Below are 17,210 nucleotides of genomic sequence, written 5' to 3' on the forward strand. Positions count from 1 at the left end.
CTGGAAGAGACAGATTATTGCAGCCCTCCAACCGGCCTCCAATTGATAGTGTGAGTCAGCGCAGGGGAACGGATAGATAATGTTTCACATGGTACAATAATAAAAAAAAAAGACGGTGTATTCTGTGAAAGCAGAGAGGCTGCACGGTTCAAACGGTTAAGATTTCCGTATGGTATGAATTACCGGTGTTACGTCATGTTGGTCTTCGGGCAGGCGGCAGAATTTATTTTTACATCAAACATCTAACACCCAGCGGTCGGAGCTACATGTCTCACGTGTGTTGAGATTGAGTCATGGTTAGAAGAGACCAGAGACGCACCAACACAACAGAGGAGCTGTGTCTGTTTGGAGGGTTTTCAGTTTTGGAAAATACGACGTAAGTTAGGTGAGAAAACGATTAATTGCAAAGTCTGTCAAGCCCCCGGCGGAAAACACTAGCAGCAACAACAAGCTAAAGCGCTAACAAGCTAACATGCTAACAAGCTAACTCGCCGGCCAGTTGTAGGCAAGTTGGCCAGCAAGCGGCGAACAGGTGTTCGGTTAGCTGGCGGTCCTTTTTTGGGGCTAATGAATGAATGTGTTTACTTTAAAAAGTAATACCGTCACATACCGGAATACCGTCAGAATCTTTCTAAATACCGTGATACGGATTTTTGGCCATACCATGCAGCCCTAGAAAGCAGGCTGTACAATGTTACAGTGTTCAATATGCTCCTACCTACATACATGCTTTCATTAATCGTGTTGCCCACTGTATCCCAAAATAGGGATTCATTTGGATACAGAAACATAGCACAATAAGATCTGGTGTTTTAAATCAATTATTTATCCAATATGTTAATGATCACAGTGCCTGGAGTGATCAAAGGCTTGGTTCGAGTTCCACTGCCTTTGCTCACTAAGTCACCCCTCTCTACTTTGATGTGGTTCACCAACAAATGCACCTGAGCATGACTCTCTCTCCCAGGCACACATGTGGGTGCTTTGGTTAGTTTGAGAGGCGTACATGAAGAGAGAAGGTCATTGACCAAACCATAGTAAGTACAAAAAAAGGAGAAAAAAACCTCTCCTGCAATGAGATGTACAACTATTTTGAACGTCATCTAAGTATGTAACAAGCATAGGTCACCTTCTCAGATCCCTCATGTACATTGTCATATATTTAATTGGTTCGCAAGGTCTCTAGCCTGAAGTACGTGTCACGAGATGCTGAATAAAACATTACTTGGAGAAGAAACAACGGCTTGATGGCAGCCAAGTAAAATCCTGCTTCAAATGACCAGTCACTGAATGCAAATGAGTCTGGACAAATGTTGGTGTGCTGAATTATGCAATAAATGATGAGAGAAGAACATGCATATATATATTTTAATCTATGTATTCAAGAAATCACGTTTATTAAACATGCATTATCCCTTTCAATTAATCTAGAGATGATTGTGCCGTAGCGTGTTGCAGCCATGATATCAGACAGCTGTGCGTGGTACATAGAATGTGCAGTGGAATTATACTCAGCAGCTCATGACAAGGTTCGAAGATCTCTTTAAACATAACCTACATATGTTTAACATTTGCAGGATAGTCCTGTACTTGATTGTGTTGATATTTTCTCATAATCTTTGCAGAGTTACCTTTTTTCACATCCAGCAAAACAAAAATAAATGTAAAATCATCCTGTTACTCTCCACCTGGAAAAGTCCAATGTTTACCAAATATCTTAGTCTCCATCAGCTCCTGTGGGAAATGTCTTGGCTCTGACTTTCCAAATGATCCACTATATCTTGCCATTATGTGCTGGTTAAGCAGTTTTACCATAACATCAAACAACAACGATTTATTCATCAAAAACAGAGGTGAGGTGGCATTGAAGCACATTAGTTCCGCCATTATTTGGTGTTAAAAATGATAAACACCTTAATACAAAATATAAATAAAAGATAGAAAACTTGAACCTGTTGTAGAGACACACTGTGAGTGACATGTTCATATTCGTGACATTGATATTATTCACACTGTAGTCAACAATATTCCGTGTCTATGCCTCATGGCAATGCACCGATTTAGTGTTTACCTTTATACATCTCTTAAATATGTCCACAACCACCTCGACTCACAACTAATCTACGGTGACATTGATTTTCTCTGCCAGGTGGTCATTTGTCAGAAGTTCGGAGATAATTTGGTTCAGTTGTAGGCCTTGCAGCTCCGTATTGTTTTGATGAAAAGCTTTGGGTGTACAGCTCTATTGCTCAGTTAGTAGCAGCATCCCTCGGTGAACAATTATAATGGGATAATCTGTTGACAAGAATGTGTTTCCTGTTCATTGTTTTACCATTCTTCCCCAGCAGTCTTTTATGATTCTCCATGTCTAAGTGGCTTCTCACTGCCAGATTTCTTTTATTTTCTTTGAAAATCAAGTCATGTACTTATACTATTATACACAGTACAAAGAAAACAAAATTGGTGATTAAAAATTAAATACTCTTATCTCTCCATGAGTCATCTCCGTCCCCAGAGAGAGGCTTCTATTTTGCAGGCTTGCAGTTGTCTTTTGTTCCCAATTTAGAAGCTTGTCGCTGTTTATTGTTAATTTCTGATGCTTCATTTGATATTCTTTCCACTTTCCTTTCTGACACGCAGAGAAAACATCTATTTCAAAGTGTCAGTCAGTATGGCGTGTTTTGCCAGGATGTCAGGCTCGCCCTATTCTTTACATTTCTGGGGAGAGGGTTTATACTCTGTGGCCACGTTTTGCTGGCGTGCCAACTGAGCATGGAAATATGCTTCAAAGTGCACTGGTTCTGTGGAGAAAAAAAATGTATCCTAAATCTCAATTCAAACAGTGCAGTTTTGGCAACACCTACACATTTCCACAGTATTTGCTCTTTAGAGTTGCAGTCAAACAGTGACGTGAGATGTTTTTCTGTCTTTTTAGGAGGCCTGTCAACTTGGCAAGATAACCTCTATGAATGTAAGTATGTTTTCTCTTCCTTTTGCATGTACATGCCGTAACCATAACATCAATTACTATGTTTCACATTGGTTAGTAATTTGTGAAAAAAATAAGATGTTATTTTTATGTCTTAAAAATGCTTGGCTTTTGTCCAACTGCGATGATTCTTGTTCAGGACTCTACTTGTAATTCAATTGTATGTTTCGCTAAAGTTGCTATCTAACTGAGAGGACCACCATCCATGTAGTAAATTATTTGAACTAATGCAATACCCGTTTAAAACATGCATGCTCTTTACCGGCAGAATATTTGTCCTTTGGTGTGTTTGCTTTTTTTTTTTTTAGATGCTCATACAATCAATTTAACTGAGCAACACACCTGTCAATCTTAGTTTGGTCACACACGGCCTCTCAAGGTGAGGGCGAGATACAATCACACTAAATCACACTAAAACTACTACGACAAAGTTCACTGTGCAGAAGGATGGCCAAAAACAGATATAGGTTTATTATGATGTTTCTATATATAAACATATTTATATATATATATATAAGTATTATTGTAGCATTCTGAGACATTGAAAGTTATCTGCCTTATTCTACACTCTACTGGAACAAAAATGTTTACTGGTCATGTTGCACATTGTTTATGCACAGAAAACATTCTTTAAACCAATTTGCATCACATTAGAATTGCAAGCATCTTAAACGTATTGTGACTTTTTATGTGCAGCAGAATTGAATTTTCTACTGTTGTCAATGCAACCTTTCCCAGCTGGGAACAGGTAAATAGTATAGCCACAAACGTAGCTGAAATGCAGTTGGTTGAGGTAATTGCCAAATAGAAATATTATTCACCGCATATATAAAGTAGAGCATGCATTTAATCAGCAGAGGTATTTTGGTGGTGGTGGGTTTATTAGTGTCTTACACTTGGGAAATCTAGTCCTATTCACAGGAGAAAAACACATCTAAGTTCCAGCATACTGATGGTCAGACAGACTGGGGGAATACACTCAGGCACGATTCAGCTATTTGCTTTTATTGACTTCGGAGATGTGAAGAAGAATTGACTTGTAGAATGATCTGCAGCTGTAATTTGAGGGAGACCAGTCTTACATTGGTGTTTTTATGATGTTAAATGTTTTCTAATATTATTTGATTTGGATTCATACAGCAATTTGCAGATATATTGCTATGATATGGTTAATATATAACTACAGATTATTAGTTGTTTACTACTCAGGATCCTTACAGTTCTGTATAGGACCCGGTACAATTGAAAAAAAAAAGAAGAAAGAAGATCATCCTGGCATATGACTCAACATTGGTTGAGAATGTTCAAATTTGATGTCAAAAATCACCCAGACATCTCTCAACCCACTTGCTACAATCACCTCCTACTTGCATGTTCCCGCTAACATCATCATTTCACACGCGGCGTCACCTCACACCGAATAGGCTGAGCATGTCGAAAAACAAAGGATGCAGTCGCAGAGTAAGATGACTAACAGTTGAGTGGATATTGCGGTATTATGCAGAATAGGGACATGTGGGACAGCATTTTTCAGGATAAACACCTAGCCATTTGCTTTTTTTTTGTCTTTGCTTTCTCTTGCACATGTGCAACAGGACAAATCCCCATCTCCTCTCAACAGCTTTATGCATGTTTAGGTGTGCCCGCAAGCTGATCTTTATCTGAAATGGCAGAGCCAATCTCCCCTGATTCAATCCTAAGTGGTCCCTGTTTATCACTCAAAGTGAGGAGGTTGTCAGCCAAGTCCTTCTCTGCGCAGCACTAACTCCCTGCTATTTCTAGAGCGTTTTAGTCGCTGCAAATGTATATTTAATAATACAACAGAAAGAGCTGCGACCTACCGAAGGAAAAGGTTGCGGCCACCTGGCCTCTCCTACCATCTATATCTAAATATAACGCACTATTAATCCAGAAACCTGTGAATCTGCTTATTGGTCTGGGTGAATCCCGGAGGGAGGGTTTTGGAATGGCCTGCATCTTGTATGCTAGACCCTGGCATGCATCTCTGCTGTTCCTTTTATCGCTGTGTACATACTTCTCAAGGCAGTGTTTTATCTGGTTGAACAGGCTTTGTTTGGTCTTGATATCTCTTACCACAGCTTGTCTTTGCTTTATGGATTTCTGGCAGCTTCTTCAAATAAGTGATAATTCCTAGCAAAACACTCCCCTTGACTCCTTGGTGAATGTTTGTGTTTGTTTGTCGTGTTTATCTTTCAACATTTTCATTATTCATTCTAAACTTTTATTTATTTAAGACCAATTAAGTGTTTAATTGGAATTAATATTTTAGCTCAATACAAATTAGTATTGAGCGTGTGGTGAAATCAAATTAGACTTTTCTTCAACATCTGGCAGCAACTTGAATGGGCTTGAATAAACAACCGTCTAAAATGAAGACACTCCCTTATGCAAAAATGATTATGTACTAATTGTCGCGGACAGCTGTTTGTTCTAATAGATTTTGGATGCCATTGTTGGAGCAAGTTTCGAATAATTAGAGTCATGTAGAGAGGAAGCAGCCACCCTTTCATGAGTGGGCTCTTTCTCATGAAGGAACCTGGACGATGCTGTTTGCGTGCATCACCCAGTAATTTGAGAAATGGCTGCCAACGCTGTTTGAGGACAAGTAGATATTTAGACTACTTGAAAGCGTGGGCAGACATGGCACACGTTATATGATTTCGTCAGTAAGTATTCATCTCTGTCATAGAACGTGAATAGAACCACACGAGGGGTGGGAGAAAAGCATCCCTCCTGATGCTGAACCATAGAAATACACCCTGGCGTTTGTCTGCAGAAGGCGTCGCAACACATGCAACAACAAAAACAATGTATTTTGGGTCCAGTTTCTCAAACAGAAATAAGGGCATTCTTTATTATTCTCCTACTACAAACAACCACCAACAAAAAACTTTTGTTTCGGAGTTATCTCCAAGTATTAAAGGTTGTGTGTTTCTTTTTCTGTTTGTCTTTGACGTCTTTTACATTATTATTTATTATGTGTCTCTACCACTTGAAACTGGAATATATGTGTGGCCTCGGGATCTACTCGAATCAAGTGAATAGAATTTTTAGCTAGCTGTTTCAACATCACCCCATTGAAAACCATGCGGTTGTGCCTTCGGGGTACTAATTGTGTGGATTTAGGTTAGTCAACCCTCTCTGATAGTTTTGTAAATGAAGCCTTTTGTGCACTTCTTTTTTGGCAGTGTGTCCTCCATTAGTTCCAGGCTTTATTTCCATCTCCCTCTCTCTCTCCTATTTTCCTATTTTGTGCCCGATTCAGTCTTATCCAAGGACAATAAGTGCTTATCTATGCACTGGTAGCGAAGCAAAAACATGTTGGCACAGAGACATCGCTTCCTCCTGAGCTTAAGGGAGCATGTGTTTATGATGTTTTTAATTCGGGACTCACATATTGCTCCTGTTGCTACAGTGATGAAGTAAATCAACACAGTAATTTGTGCTTCAGTTGGATTCGCTCTTGAAAAATAAATCCCTCATCAGCTTGAATAATGGGATGAATAAAATTCCCAGCAACAACCGTAGCAGAGGTGTAATTATATTTGATGTCTTTTATTGTTCTTTACATTGTGATGCAGTATGGCGCTACTCTGGGAGTCATGTGAATTCTTGAATTCAAGCTAAAGTATATTTTCCTGTGACAATTTTACGGATACATCTAAAAGTCAGATCGCCTGAGTCCTCTTTTCTTTGTCAAACTCAAAGTAAAAAGATCAAATCAGCGATATCTCCATTACAGATTACCCACTGTGGTCCAGATGTGTGCGGTGTGGCTGCTGGAGGAAGCTCGCGCACATGTTAGCGGACACACACAAGACGTGTTTTGTTTTTATAGCTCCAAAGAAAGGTCGCAGCATGAACTTCTGTAAACCACTGGGGAATCAAAGAAGCCCAGACCTTTCAAAGTAAAATGCCCACACCGCCGCGGTCCCCAAGACGAATCAAAGTCTCAGCCTTTGGTTCTAATACCTTTCGCTTCTTTGCCACACTTTAAGTGCATTTTATAAAAGCAGGACACACTTTTGACGGAACTTTGCTTTGTTTGTTGGTGTGCTCCAGACCCAGCGCCGCGTGACGTTCCATCTTCCGGACGGCTCACAGGAGAGTTGCAGTGACAGCGGGCTCGGAGACCCAGAGCCAAGCAGCACTGCCAGCACCACCCAACCTCTCCCCCTGAGTTTCCCCCAGGATGAGTACTATGAGCAAACATCCCCAAACAGCCGCACCGAGGGAGATGGAAACTCAGACCCTGAATCCAGTGAGTACGGATTTTGGCTCTGACAACAGGAAATTCATTTATTGTTCAAATTTTTATTGTTGTTGTGATTTTTTTAGGCCGACTTTCCATTATGTAGTTTCCATCTGGGTTTTTAGACGGTAAAATGATTCACTGGGATTACAGCTGTGATTGTCATGGAAACAAGATATTTAACAAGGTACAATGTTCTGGAAAAAAAAAAAGTGGTGACAAACTAGTTAAACAGAAAAGTTTCTATGCTATACATGCTGTTTTTGTGAGGTTGTTTTGTTGCACAATAATATCAACTAAGACAGAGGGTTGTATTCTAAAAGAGAAAAATAAAACCCCTGGGTTGAGATTTAAAAACAAAAACAATCTCAGCTGTATTAGAAAAGCAAAGTAATTGGATTTGATCAAAACAAACAGTGACCATGTTGTCATGGGAGTGTGAACATTTTATCATCGCTTGTTAATTTTGTAAGGCTGAGTTTTGTCAATGTTGCTCAGTGCTATGCTGTAGAAGGTAAAGGAATTGCACTTCTGAAGTTGGAACTAAGTTTATTCAAATGAATCACGAGACAGCTGTCGCTGCCTGGCTTGCTGCCCAATGGTGTTCTCCACAAAAAGCAGGAAATCAACACTCCTACCTCATACATATACAACAGATTTGTTTCAAACGCATTGCTCAAATTACTGGCTGAGGGAGAAAAGAAGTGTGCTGAAGACACACCGTAGAGGATTCTGGGTTTTTTAGTTGAGATTCAACACAAGCAGCATGCCAATGATGCTGCTGAAACAATTTTGCTCCAACTTAAGATGAACAAGGGTACTCTGAGTCCCATATCCCTGTCTTTGTCACATACCAACCCTCTGACTTCAAGCTGGATATTCTAGTCCTGATGGGTTGCGTATATTTTTTTTTTTACACTGCAGTCTGGATGGAGGCTCACATCAGAGCAGACCTTCACTCCTCCTTTGGCTCATGTGTGTCATTGCTAGAAATGCTTCTGACATTGCGTTTCTTGTCAAAAAAGAAATACTTTTTTTTTGTTTTCTGTTTAATATTGCAAAAAAAATCCAGAGCGCAGGAAGAAATAGATTGGTTTGCATGCGCCTACGTGCAGCATAGCCACTGTGTCGTAGTTGTAAGTGAGACAAAAAGCTCTCGGTGCATCTGCCTCCGCAGCAGCTGCACTGACACGTCTGGGCCTTGGGTGTCAGCGTGTGATTGTGGCTGCGTTTGTTAGACCTCAGACAGGATGGGTGAAACCCTGGCGATGGCTTCGTGTTCATTTACATGCAAACGTCAACCCCATATGTGATTTGTCTATTTTTGATAAAGAGGATATTGTAACAGTAGGACATCTATTTTTTTCCAACAACCAGCTGACCTCTATATCCCCCCAAAACACATAACACACGCACACACTGACACACACACACATATCTGTACACCAGGCACGTGTATAAACACATATCCAAACGCATACATCTAATGAACAAACCTCCCTCCCAGCTGTTCCCTTTAATGTATTCACCATGATGACAGCAGTGATTCATATATGGGACTCATTCACACACAGAGGCTATTGCTCATCATCTCATTAATATTCAGTGACATAAACATCTCCTACCTCATACACTTACTCAAACACTGCACTTATTACCCACTTCCCCTCTGGGGTAATATTCATTGAATTGGATTAGTTTTAGATAGAAGACCATGCTAATGTGGTAAATGCATGTGTACACTTACAAATTGCTGCATTAAAAATCAGAGGTTAGCACACTAACCATACAAGAGTGCAAAATTGGAGTCGCATATTAGTAGTTTGATATTAGAAAATACATTTTACTTATTTGACCAGGAAGCTCCCAGTAATATTTATTTTGAAACTTATCACTGAAAATTAGTAAAGTCAATTCAAATTTCACTGATAAAAAACAGATCATATTTGAGGTTTGTATTGTATATTCACCAGATAATGATTTGATTCATTTTACATACATATACCTAATGTCTTATGAAATATACTGTATGTAGCTATTCAGCTTCCACATACAGTATGTACGGTATTATTTTCATTTCCAAGCTGCTTAGAAATACAGGAATCTGGAATTTAAATACATTCATTTTAAACCCCAAATAAACTATAATCAAGCAAGTGATTTCTAACACACTTTCACACCCGTTGGTACGTCATTTGAAGACAGAGTGAGATGCCTGACTCATCCGACTCCATTTTCTCTTTCCGGAGGTTCAAGATGAACTATCCCACCGTAATGCTCAGTTCAAAAGGAGAGATGGATCCTCTGCATGTTGACCGTCTCAGAGATGAGTGTGTTGGTGACACAGTGGGGGGGGTCTAAGATGGATACGATATGGCTTTATCAATGAGCACCAGGCTGGCGGGGCGCTGGCTATCTCTTGTTATGTCGACCGAGTTTGTAAAGCAGGAAGAACAAGGGCAAGTGGAAATGGGACAGGGGAAATGGAAAGACTCACAAGTGAAGCAGAGGAAGTGGAGCTGAGAAACGGAATGACTCACGCGTCGAGTCGCCAGAAAGAGAACTTCAGGAGTGAAACGCACTATTGTTTCGTGAAGTTGCTTCAACTCGGAACAGAATGTCAGCTGGCGCTGAATAATTGTGGGTGCCAAAGGCGAGCCGTGTGGCCTTCTTGTGACAATGAATTTCTCAACTCCTCTTTAAACCTGCATCTTTATTAGGCCACCCACTCTTGAAACAAAGTTCATATGACATTTTATGTTTCTATTATTTATGAGTTAGGCGGCTGTTCATTTTATAGGCTCTTGATCCCCCCTCCGGGGCTTCCTCACCGCCCGGCATCAGTCTCTCTGTGCCGTCGCCTCTTTTGTTGCACGCTGTTCCAAAGGTTTGGATATTTCCTCCTCTGCCTCGGCAAATAGATAAAAGCTGCAAATTAATGTCATTAGCGTGTGGGTTTTAGGTCGGCCCCCCCCCCCGTAGGTCTGACAGCCGGCTTTTACGTGCACACCCAAAACAATTAGGCAGGGTGAATCTCACCTGTCCCTTAAGGGCCAAGTTGCAGCACCTGATCAAATGTCAGAAGCAGGAGTTGATGTTTGTATCCATCAGATAACAAAGATGCGCCGTTTTAGGTGACGTCAGAGGCCGAGTACAGTTACAACCTTGATACCGGTAAACGGAGATGGACCTTCGGGGCATCAGGAGTGGGTGACTTTCCCTGGATTCACAAAGTGCTCGGGATTCTGTCGTTTTTTTTGTTTAACAGTGAGCGATGGCCTTGTTCTGATTAATGTGAATCAGTTGATTTGTTGACATGGAACGATTAACTCCTGTATATTCATTTTGGACAGTCTGCTGTTGACTTGATGTCCTACTTAGTTTTTTGTTTTTTTTCTCTGAATGATGGGAATCGTCATGTCATGAACAGCACACAGAGCTAAGCCCCCAGACAAAGAGCAGCAAAGTGGGAGCAAATCCCTGAGTCTAAATCCTTCACTTTTTTCAAACAATACACAATTTTGTTCTCTGGGTGGTTTGTAATATACTTATTTCTTTCCCCTGTTGTTGGAGATGAGGGATTTAAGAGCTTGTGCTTTTTGCCCACTTACACGAAGCTCACTACGGGCAGTTTTGAAGCAGTGCATTAGTCTCTGGAAGTAACATGAAATAGTGCAGTATCTTAATCTGTGGCATATGGCTTTCAAATGACCAGCTTACACCTTGTCTGTCTAAGATCTAAATCTGCTATTAAAATAAGCCAATCCTTTTTAAACACTGCAAGTATAATAAGATTATAGTTTTAAACCTGCTCCTCGTGTATTAAAAAACGACTGACTTATTACCAAAGGAAAAAGCTTCATCAAGCAACAGATTTCTATCAATGATTTTGTTTGATGAATTGTATTTGTTTTCCTTGTGCAATTTTACATATGGAAGGCTTTTGTAGATCATTATATAATATCTGATGCCAGTAGACATATAATCTGATTAAAGGCTTGCAGGAGTGCATACCTTGTGGGGGTTACGTTGCCAAGGCTTTGATTTCTGTAGGTCCAAAATGTGCCTTATAGCTCTCAGACTGAATTTGCGGTTGACTGATTTTGAACAGCCTTTTTTTGGAAAAATTCAGTGTGAAGGGAACACTTGAAATTTTAATACTTTTCAAATCTCCAACTTATTCCAGTGTGTCTGGCCACCAATTCCAAGCGTGCGCTAAGATCGGAATTTGACTGTCTAGACACAATCTGCCCTTAAAGAAAGAGATTTTGAGAGGTAGCATGAAAATAAAGTCAGTCGTTTGTGATTGGAATTTTCAACTTAGAGGCACCAGCCTCAGTGTAAAACATGCATTTTGTCGTACATGCCAATAGTTTAGCACATCATTATGTGACGCAACAACGCCATAGTGTTCAGTTGAGCAAGCTACATTAATTATTCATATGAGTCCAATCTCAGTTTCACTTTGAGGGTTCTCAGATGCAATTAGAAGTAATGAATGTGCTTCTTAATTACATTCATTTGTGCAAATTTCCATTCCCCATTGAATTTTTCTGTGGAAACATTGTGACACTGACCAATGGTATATCATTTGCAATGTGACTAAACCCATTCAGCATAGAACAATTAGCTGTAATTAGTGTTACAATGTCATCAGCGACCAGGGGGAAAGACTAAGCTGACATGCAAAGGAGAAGAGGACCCTCGTTCAGAGAGTTTAAAGTCCAACGATGTAGGAAGATCCAGATAATTGGCCGACAGGTTGGAAAGATGATGAACTGTTGTAAGAAGGCTTAGTTTCTTTTTTTTTTTTCACGCACAACTTTTGATTTGTGTAAATCTGCCTGAGCAGGCGTTCTCTTTGATAGTGATATTCTTATCCACATTAACACCTGCTTTTACCATCTCGTCATCGCCGGCTGACAAACGAGCGCCGACGATGAAGTCATCGAGGAGCAGGTGCCTTGTTTAAGTGTACGTTGCTAGTTTTTTAAAAGCTGGAGGAGGGATTTCTAATTCATCTCACATCGTGACCTTACAAATTGTCACGTTATCAGTGATATTCTGTCTGCGGTGTCTATATTTAATTCATGCCGGCCATGAAATGGTAATGCAGCCGTTCCTTTTCTCGCGGTTATTTCACAACGTACACGATAACTTCTTCAAACTCCTTTTTTTCACATCATTTTCACCCGTTTGCTTCTTGCTATATATTCTCCATCATATAAATAAATAAAAGCTTTGGTGCCTTCAAGCTCCCAGAACTTTTTACAGCTGCCCCAGCGGGCCTGCAACAGAGCTAAATGAAGTAACAGTGAGTATTAACCTACATAGATTGTACCTCTCCTTTTAAGATGATCTGGGGGGGGGGGGGGGTTTCTCCCTCCTTTTTCTGACCGCTGGGGGTCTTCAGCTGAGTCAGGAGGGGATTTAGATGGACTCATCTGTATCCTTTTCAACCAATTGGGATTTTGCGGAAGTGCTCAGTTCTCAGAGGTGAGGTGGAGGGGAACCCTTGTTTTATCTTGTTCAGATACCACACCAGTTTTCTTGGAGAGAGAGAGAGAGAGAGAGAGAGACACAAGCTATTGATCTGAAGGAGTCAACTCAGCTCTCAAATCTCTCTCCACCCTATTTCAAACAACTGAGAAGTGTCATGTTAGAAACCTCCTTTTCCAGAGTATTAGGCCCCGTCTTTGTTGCTCTGCCATAGTCTTCTGTGAAGTTGAGACACAGGCTTTCTAGTACAAACATCATAATCGATACAGGACAAGCCCGGGAAATATAGGCTACTGCAATAATTCAGCGGATGATATTTACAATTTCCTTATAATTGGTAGAGCTTTAATGTCATTAGCCGAATAAAACACACATAATGGAACTTCAACACATTATCACAACGTTGAGGGCTAAATTATAACCTAATTGACACAGAAAAGCAGGTTTACAACTGAGAACAGATGTCTACAGCACATTATTAAAGAGAGAATTGATAGAAGCTTGTTTAGTTATTTACTAGACATATATAAATGAACCTTTTTAATAATATGTATCTTGTGGTTTTCCATAACTTTTAATCAGGCAATTAAATAACTTTTTAAACGAGGTACATATGTTCTAAGTTGCTAATGCACCTCCTCATACTTTCTCATTTCAACATTAGTTAATGCTCAGGCGTGCCCTTAAAGACGTGATTTGAGCATGCAAAGAGCTCAGAACTAAATGGAGGAAGTTGGCGGGGTGACACCATGTTTGACCGTCCAAGAGCTTCTGCTTCAAATTCGCTCAGCAGCACTGTGACTTGAGTAGGCTTTTAAAGACCTGTACAATTAAAATACTCATTCCGAAGTTGTTAACATGTTCAGTAAGTCTTGTGTCTGGTTCGGGATGGGATCAATAGCTGCCAAGTTTGATCTTGTCTCTGGACAATGTATTCTGAGCTCGGCGGGGATAGGGAGAGGCTTCAAACAAGAATGGAGGCTCAAAGGCCCCCAGCCAGCAATTCACTTTCTTCCATTCCAATGACTCTGTGATGCCTAAACTGGAATATGGCTTGGACAGCATATTAAACCTTTGAAAGGCTGTGATCTAGAGAAGTTAACTAGTGTAGTCCTTGATTCCATGTAGTTGATAGGATCTCTAACATCAAACACAAATCATTAAAAATGAACAGCTACACACCTGAAAAAAAAAAAAAACGATTTAAAAAAGGGGGCAAGCCATTTATTGGATGCTAATAGTGTCTTTGGCACATGATGCAAAAGGCCTCTCATCACATATTTTTGATCCCTGTTTTAATGTGGTTGGAATCAAGCAGTCATAAAAAATGATTCATCCAGATCATTTATAAATTGAACTTTTAAACTTCAAAAAAAAAATCTCACCGCAGCTGTAGACACCAGAACGTCCCAACATTTTTCAAGAACCATGCTGTCCTTTCACTGTGAAGAGCTGAGGTCATACCTGTCTGAAAGAGCAGAAACTTTCACTCCCCTCAGAAGCAGGGGGAAACATGGGAAGCTATAAAATATAGATGCGCTAATGTTTTATTCAAGGCCATTTGTTATAGATAGCTTTTTACACACAAAAAAAATACCCCACTGGTTTTCATTTTTAGTCCGAGAGCCTGTGTTTGTATTAATAGTTTCCCCTGAAATTTAACTCTTGCTGTCCCTCCCAGCATCCCCTCCCATCTGGCTCAATGCACCCCGGCCCATATATAACTGTACAAACATAGTGCACACCTGTCACTTCCCAGGTCAACACAATGCATTGTGTTACTGACTGTAGTGGGGACTGGTCTTTCTTTGGCTTTCAAACAGGACAATTGTTCTACACCTGTGCATATGTAAAATCTCATAATTGAGAATGTATGCTCTATAAATTATTTCATAAGGTCAGAGGTCAATCTGCTTTGTATTTCAATAAAGTCATTATACCTGGGCTTAGGGGTGTTTTATTTCACGGGAACCGATGGTATGGTTTATTGTTAACAACTGCATTAGTGAGGCTGAGATGGGGGTTAGAGGAAGTGCATCCCCCCCCCCCACACACACACACCACATGCTCCATCTCCCCACATCCCTTCTTCCTCCCTCTAAGATATAGCGGCATTGACAGATTAAAATGCATGGTCTCATCCCTTTCTCATTTTTCACATGCAGTCGGTTTCAAGGATAAGGATGGCCTCTGCTCAGAAGGACTTATTGACCAAAATAACTGCGCATCAATATGTCTCCTGAAGGCTGAGCGGACCACAGCATCACAGGGGTTGTATTTTCACCAACTCTTTCAGCCTTTAATGTTATTGAGCTGGGCTGTCTTGATATGCTGCAGAACAGCATGCCGGAATTGAAAGAATATTGTATGGCAGAGCTGTTTAAAAGCTGCATTGTCCCAAACTGAGCACATTTTGGATGCATCAGAGTAAAATTAATTTTTGTATTGTGACAGATGATAAAACGGAACAAAAACAAGGATTATTTGCTTGGAGAACGGCACGCTGTGACCAATGTAAATTTATATTGCTGTTGTCTCTGGCTTACTTTTCGTCAAGAAATCACTATGAGATAAACCGCAGATTTGATGAGATTCAATTCATAGTGACTAGTGCAGTATTGCTTCCATGACATCAATGATATGATGACAGACGGCTACAACTATGATGCCATCTGTCTACATCTCACGTATTAGCATATTTCAAGTCAAATGTGTTATTCGTGGGGAATGCATTATTTTCCTGTGAAATCATTAATTTCACAAGCACTGGCATGGAATCACAGTACACCTCACGCACACAGCCACACGCCTACACACCTACACAAACACACAAGGACGCACTGGAATTCTCATGAAGTTAACAGCGGTTAATTCAATTCGTTGGGGTACAATAGAACATGCTGGTTACAGTGCGCTTTATAATCTGCATCCTGAGGTGCCCCAGTGACTTAATCCAGGTGTTGAATGCACACCCATGGATGGGATTACTGCCCCATGTACTGTATCGGAATGCACCAATATATGCACATACCGATTGATGAATTGGTATTCATAGGCAAAAAAAACACATTTCGGAAACCACTCAAAGGCCAGTATCCCTGACAAATGGAGTGACGGTGTGGCAGCATGAGCACAGGAAGGCAGAACGAGTAGGAATGCACTTTCTCACATGGGATCTGCTGAGGGAGTAGATTTCCAGATAGGCCCTGCAAGACAGGTTAGCCCTAACAGAAAATGACAGAGGGCGTTGAGGGTCTTGACACTGAAACGCATAAACCGTGTTGTTTTGTAGCCTCCTCAGCGAGCGGGCCGAGGTACTCATCACATTCACCGTGGTCAAGTTCGAGAGGCACTTCTGCCCGGCACACAGCATCTGTGTGGACCTCAAGGCGACGTAGCCCTCGTGCGGTCAGTCAGCTGTCTGCCATTCCATGCAGAAAGGGGAAGCAGATCTGGTGCTTAATCCTCGCCAGGGGCTCTTGCAAACCAGCGGACAGATTTTGTCCCTTTGTCCCTTTGTCCCCCCCCCCCCAGCCCCCCAGACACCAGCGTGATTGCATTGATTTGTCCTGATTCCATTTAGAGAGGGGTCCACTGAACTTTCAAGTGTCAAACATCTGTCATACTGAGGCTCCCTCGTGACGACTAATGCATCCCTTTCACAAAAAACAAACACCTCACCGAACTGATTGTCAGTATGCAAAAATAATGGGATTAACACAGAGAAAGCAAAAAGCATGTTTCAAATATTTTGCGGGGGGGATTTTCCTTTTTTTCAAAGTTTGCTAAAACACATTTTATTTTAAATTTTCCTCCTAGTAATGTTGGCTCATGAATCCACGGACACAAATCTGTATGCCTCTGTGTTCATTTTTAAACATTAAGGCAAGAAAATGAAATAAATGTGGAGTGAAAGACAACGCCGTTGCACAGAGTGAGATCACAGTGCCAGCAGAAAATAGACTGGAACGTTTCCTGAAGCCAGTCAGACAGGCAGCAGCGGTACTCTTTGTTATGATAAAATCAGGGACCTCTGCGAGCCTGCCCTTGATTCTGCAGTTGGCTTAACTCGGCAGGTCACCAAGGGGAGGCAGATGTTGTCTCGAGGCATGTCCCACCGCCTCAGCGAGGGCTCCGGCTGGTGTCGCCGGGCTTACAGGTGCACTAAGCCGCCGCTCAGCCGCCACAGGCCAGCTCTGGGGATGTTGAAATGAGCGGATATGCTCATTTTGATTCACTGAGGTATAATAATTGATGATCAGCCCTGCTGTCGCATCTGGGAGTCACTGGTCCATGACATAATCCACCCTTAATGCAACACACGGTGGTGTGGACAGAGGTGCCACAGGGTCTCATGCTGGCTTGTATTTCATGCAGTGTAAAGGACGATTTAGGGAACAAAAACTATTTAACAAACTATTGAAAAACAACCATTGCAACGTAACTTCT

General features: G+C 41.0%; 1 protein-coding gene across 2 annotated transcripts in view; it reads left to right on the top strand.

Moving 5' to 3' along the window:
- Window positions 1-17,210, top strand: part of pcdh11 (protocadherin 11) — a 118,458-nt gene that overhangs the window by 69,124 nt on the left and 32,124 nt on the right. For both annotated transcript variants that reach the window (XM_037460124.2, XM_037460122.2), the window contains 2 exons: window positions 2,936-2,971; window positions 7,073-7,271. In XM_037460124.2, coding sequence (XP_037316021.2) covers window positions 2,936-2,971; window positions 7,073-7,271 — 235 coding nt within the window. The remainder of the gene's footprint in view (window positions 1-2,935; window positions 2,972-7,072; window positions 7,272-17,210) is intronic.

The sequence above is a fragment of the Pungitius pungitius genome, chromosome 2, assembly GCF_949316345.1.
Source record: "Pungitius pungitius chromosome 2, fPunPun2.1, whole genome shotgun sequence".
NCBI classification, from domain to species: domain Eukaryota; kingdom Metazoa; phylum Chordata; class Actinopteri; order Perciformes; family Gasterosteidae; genus Pungitius; species Pungitius pungitius.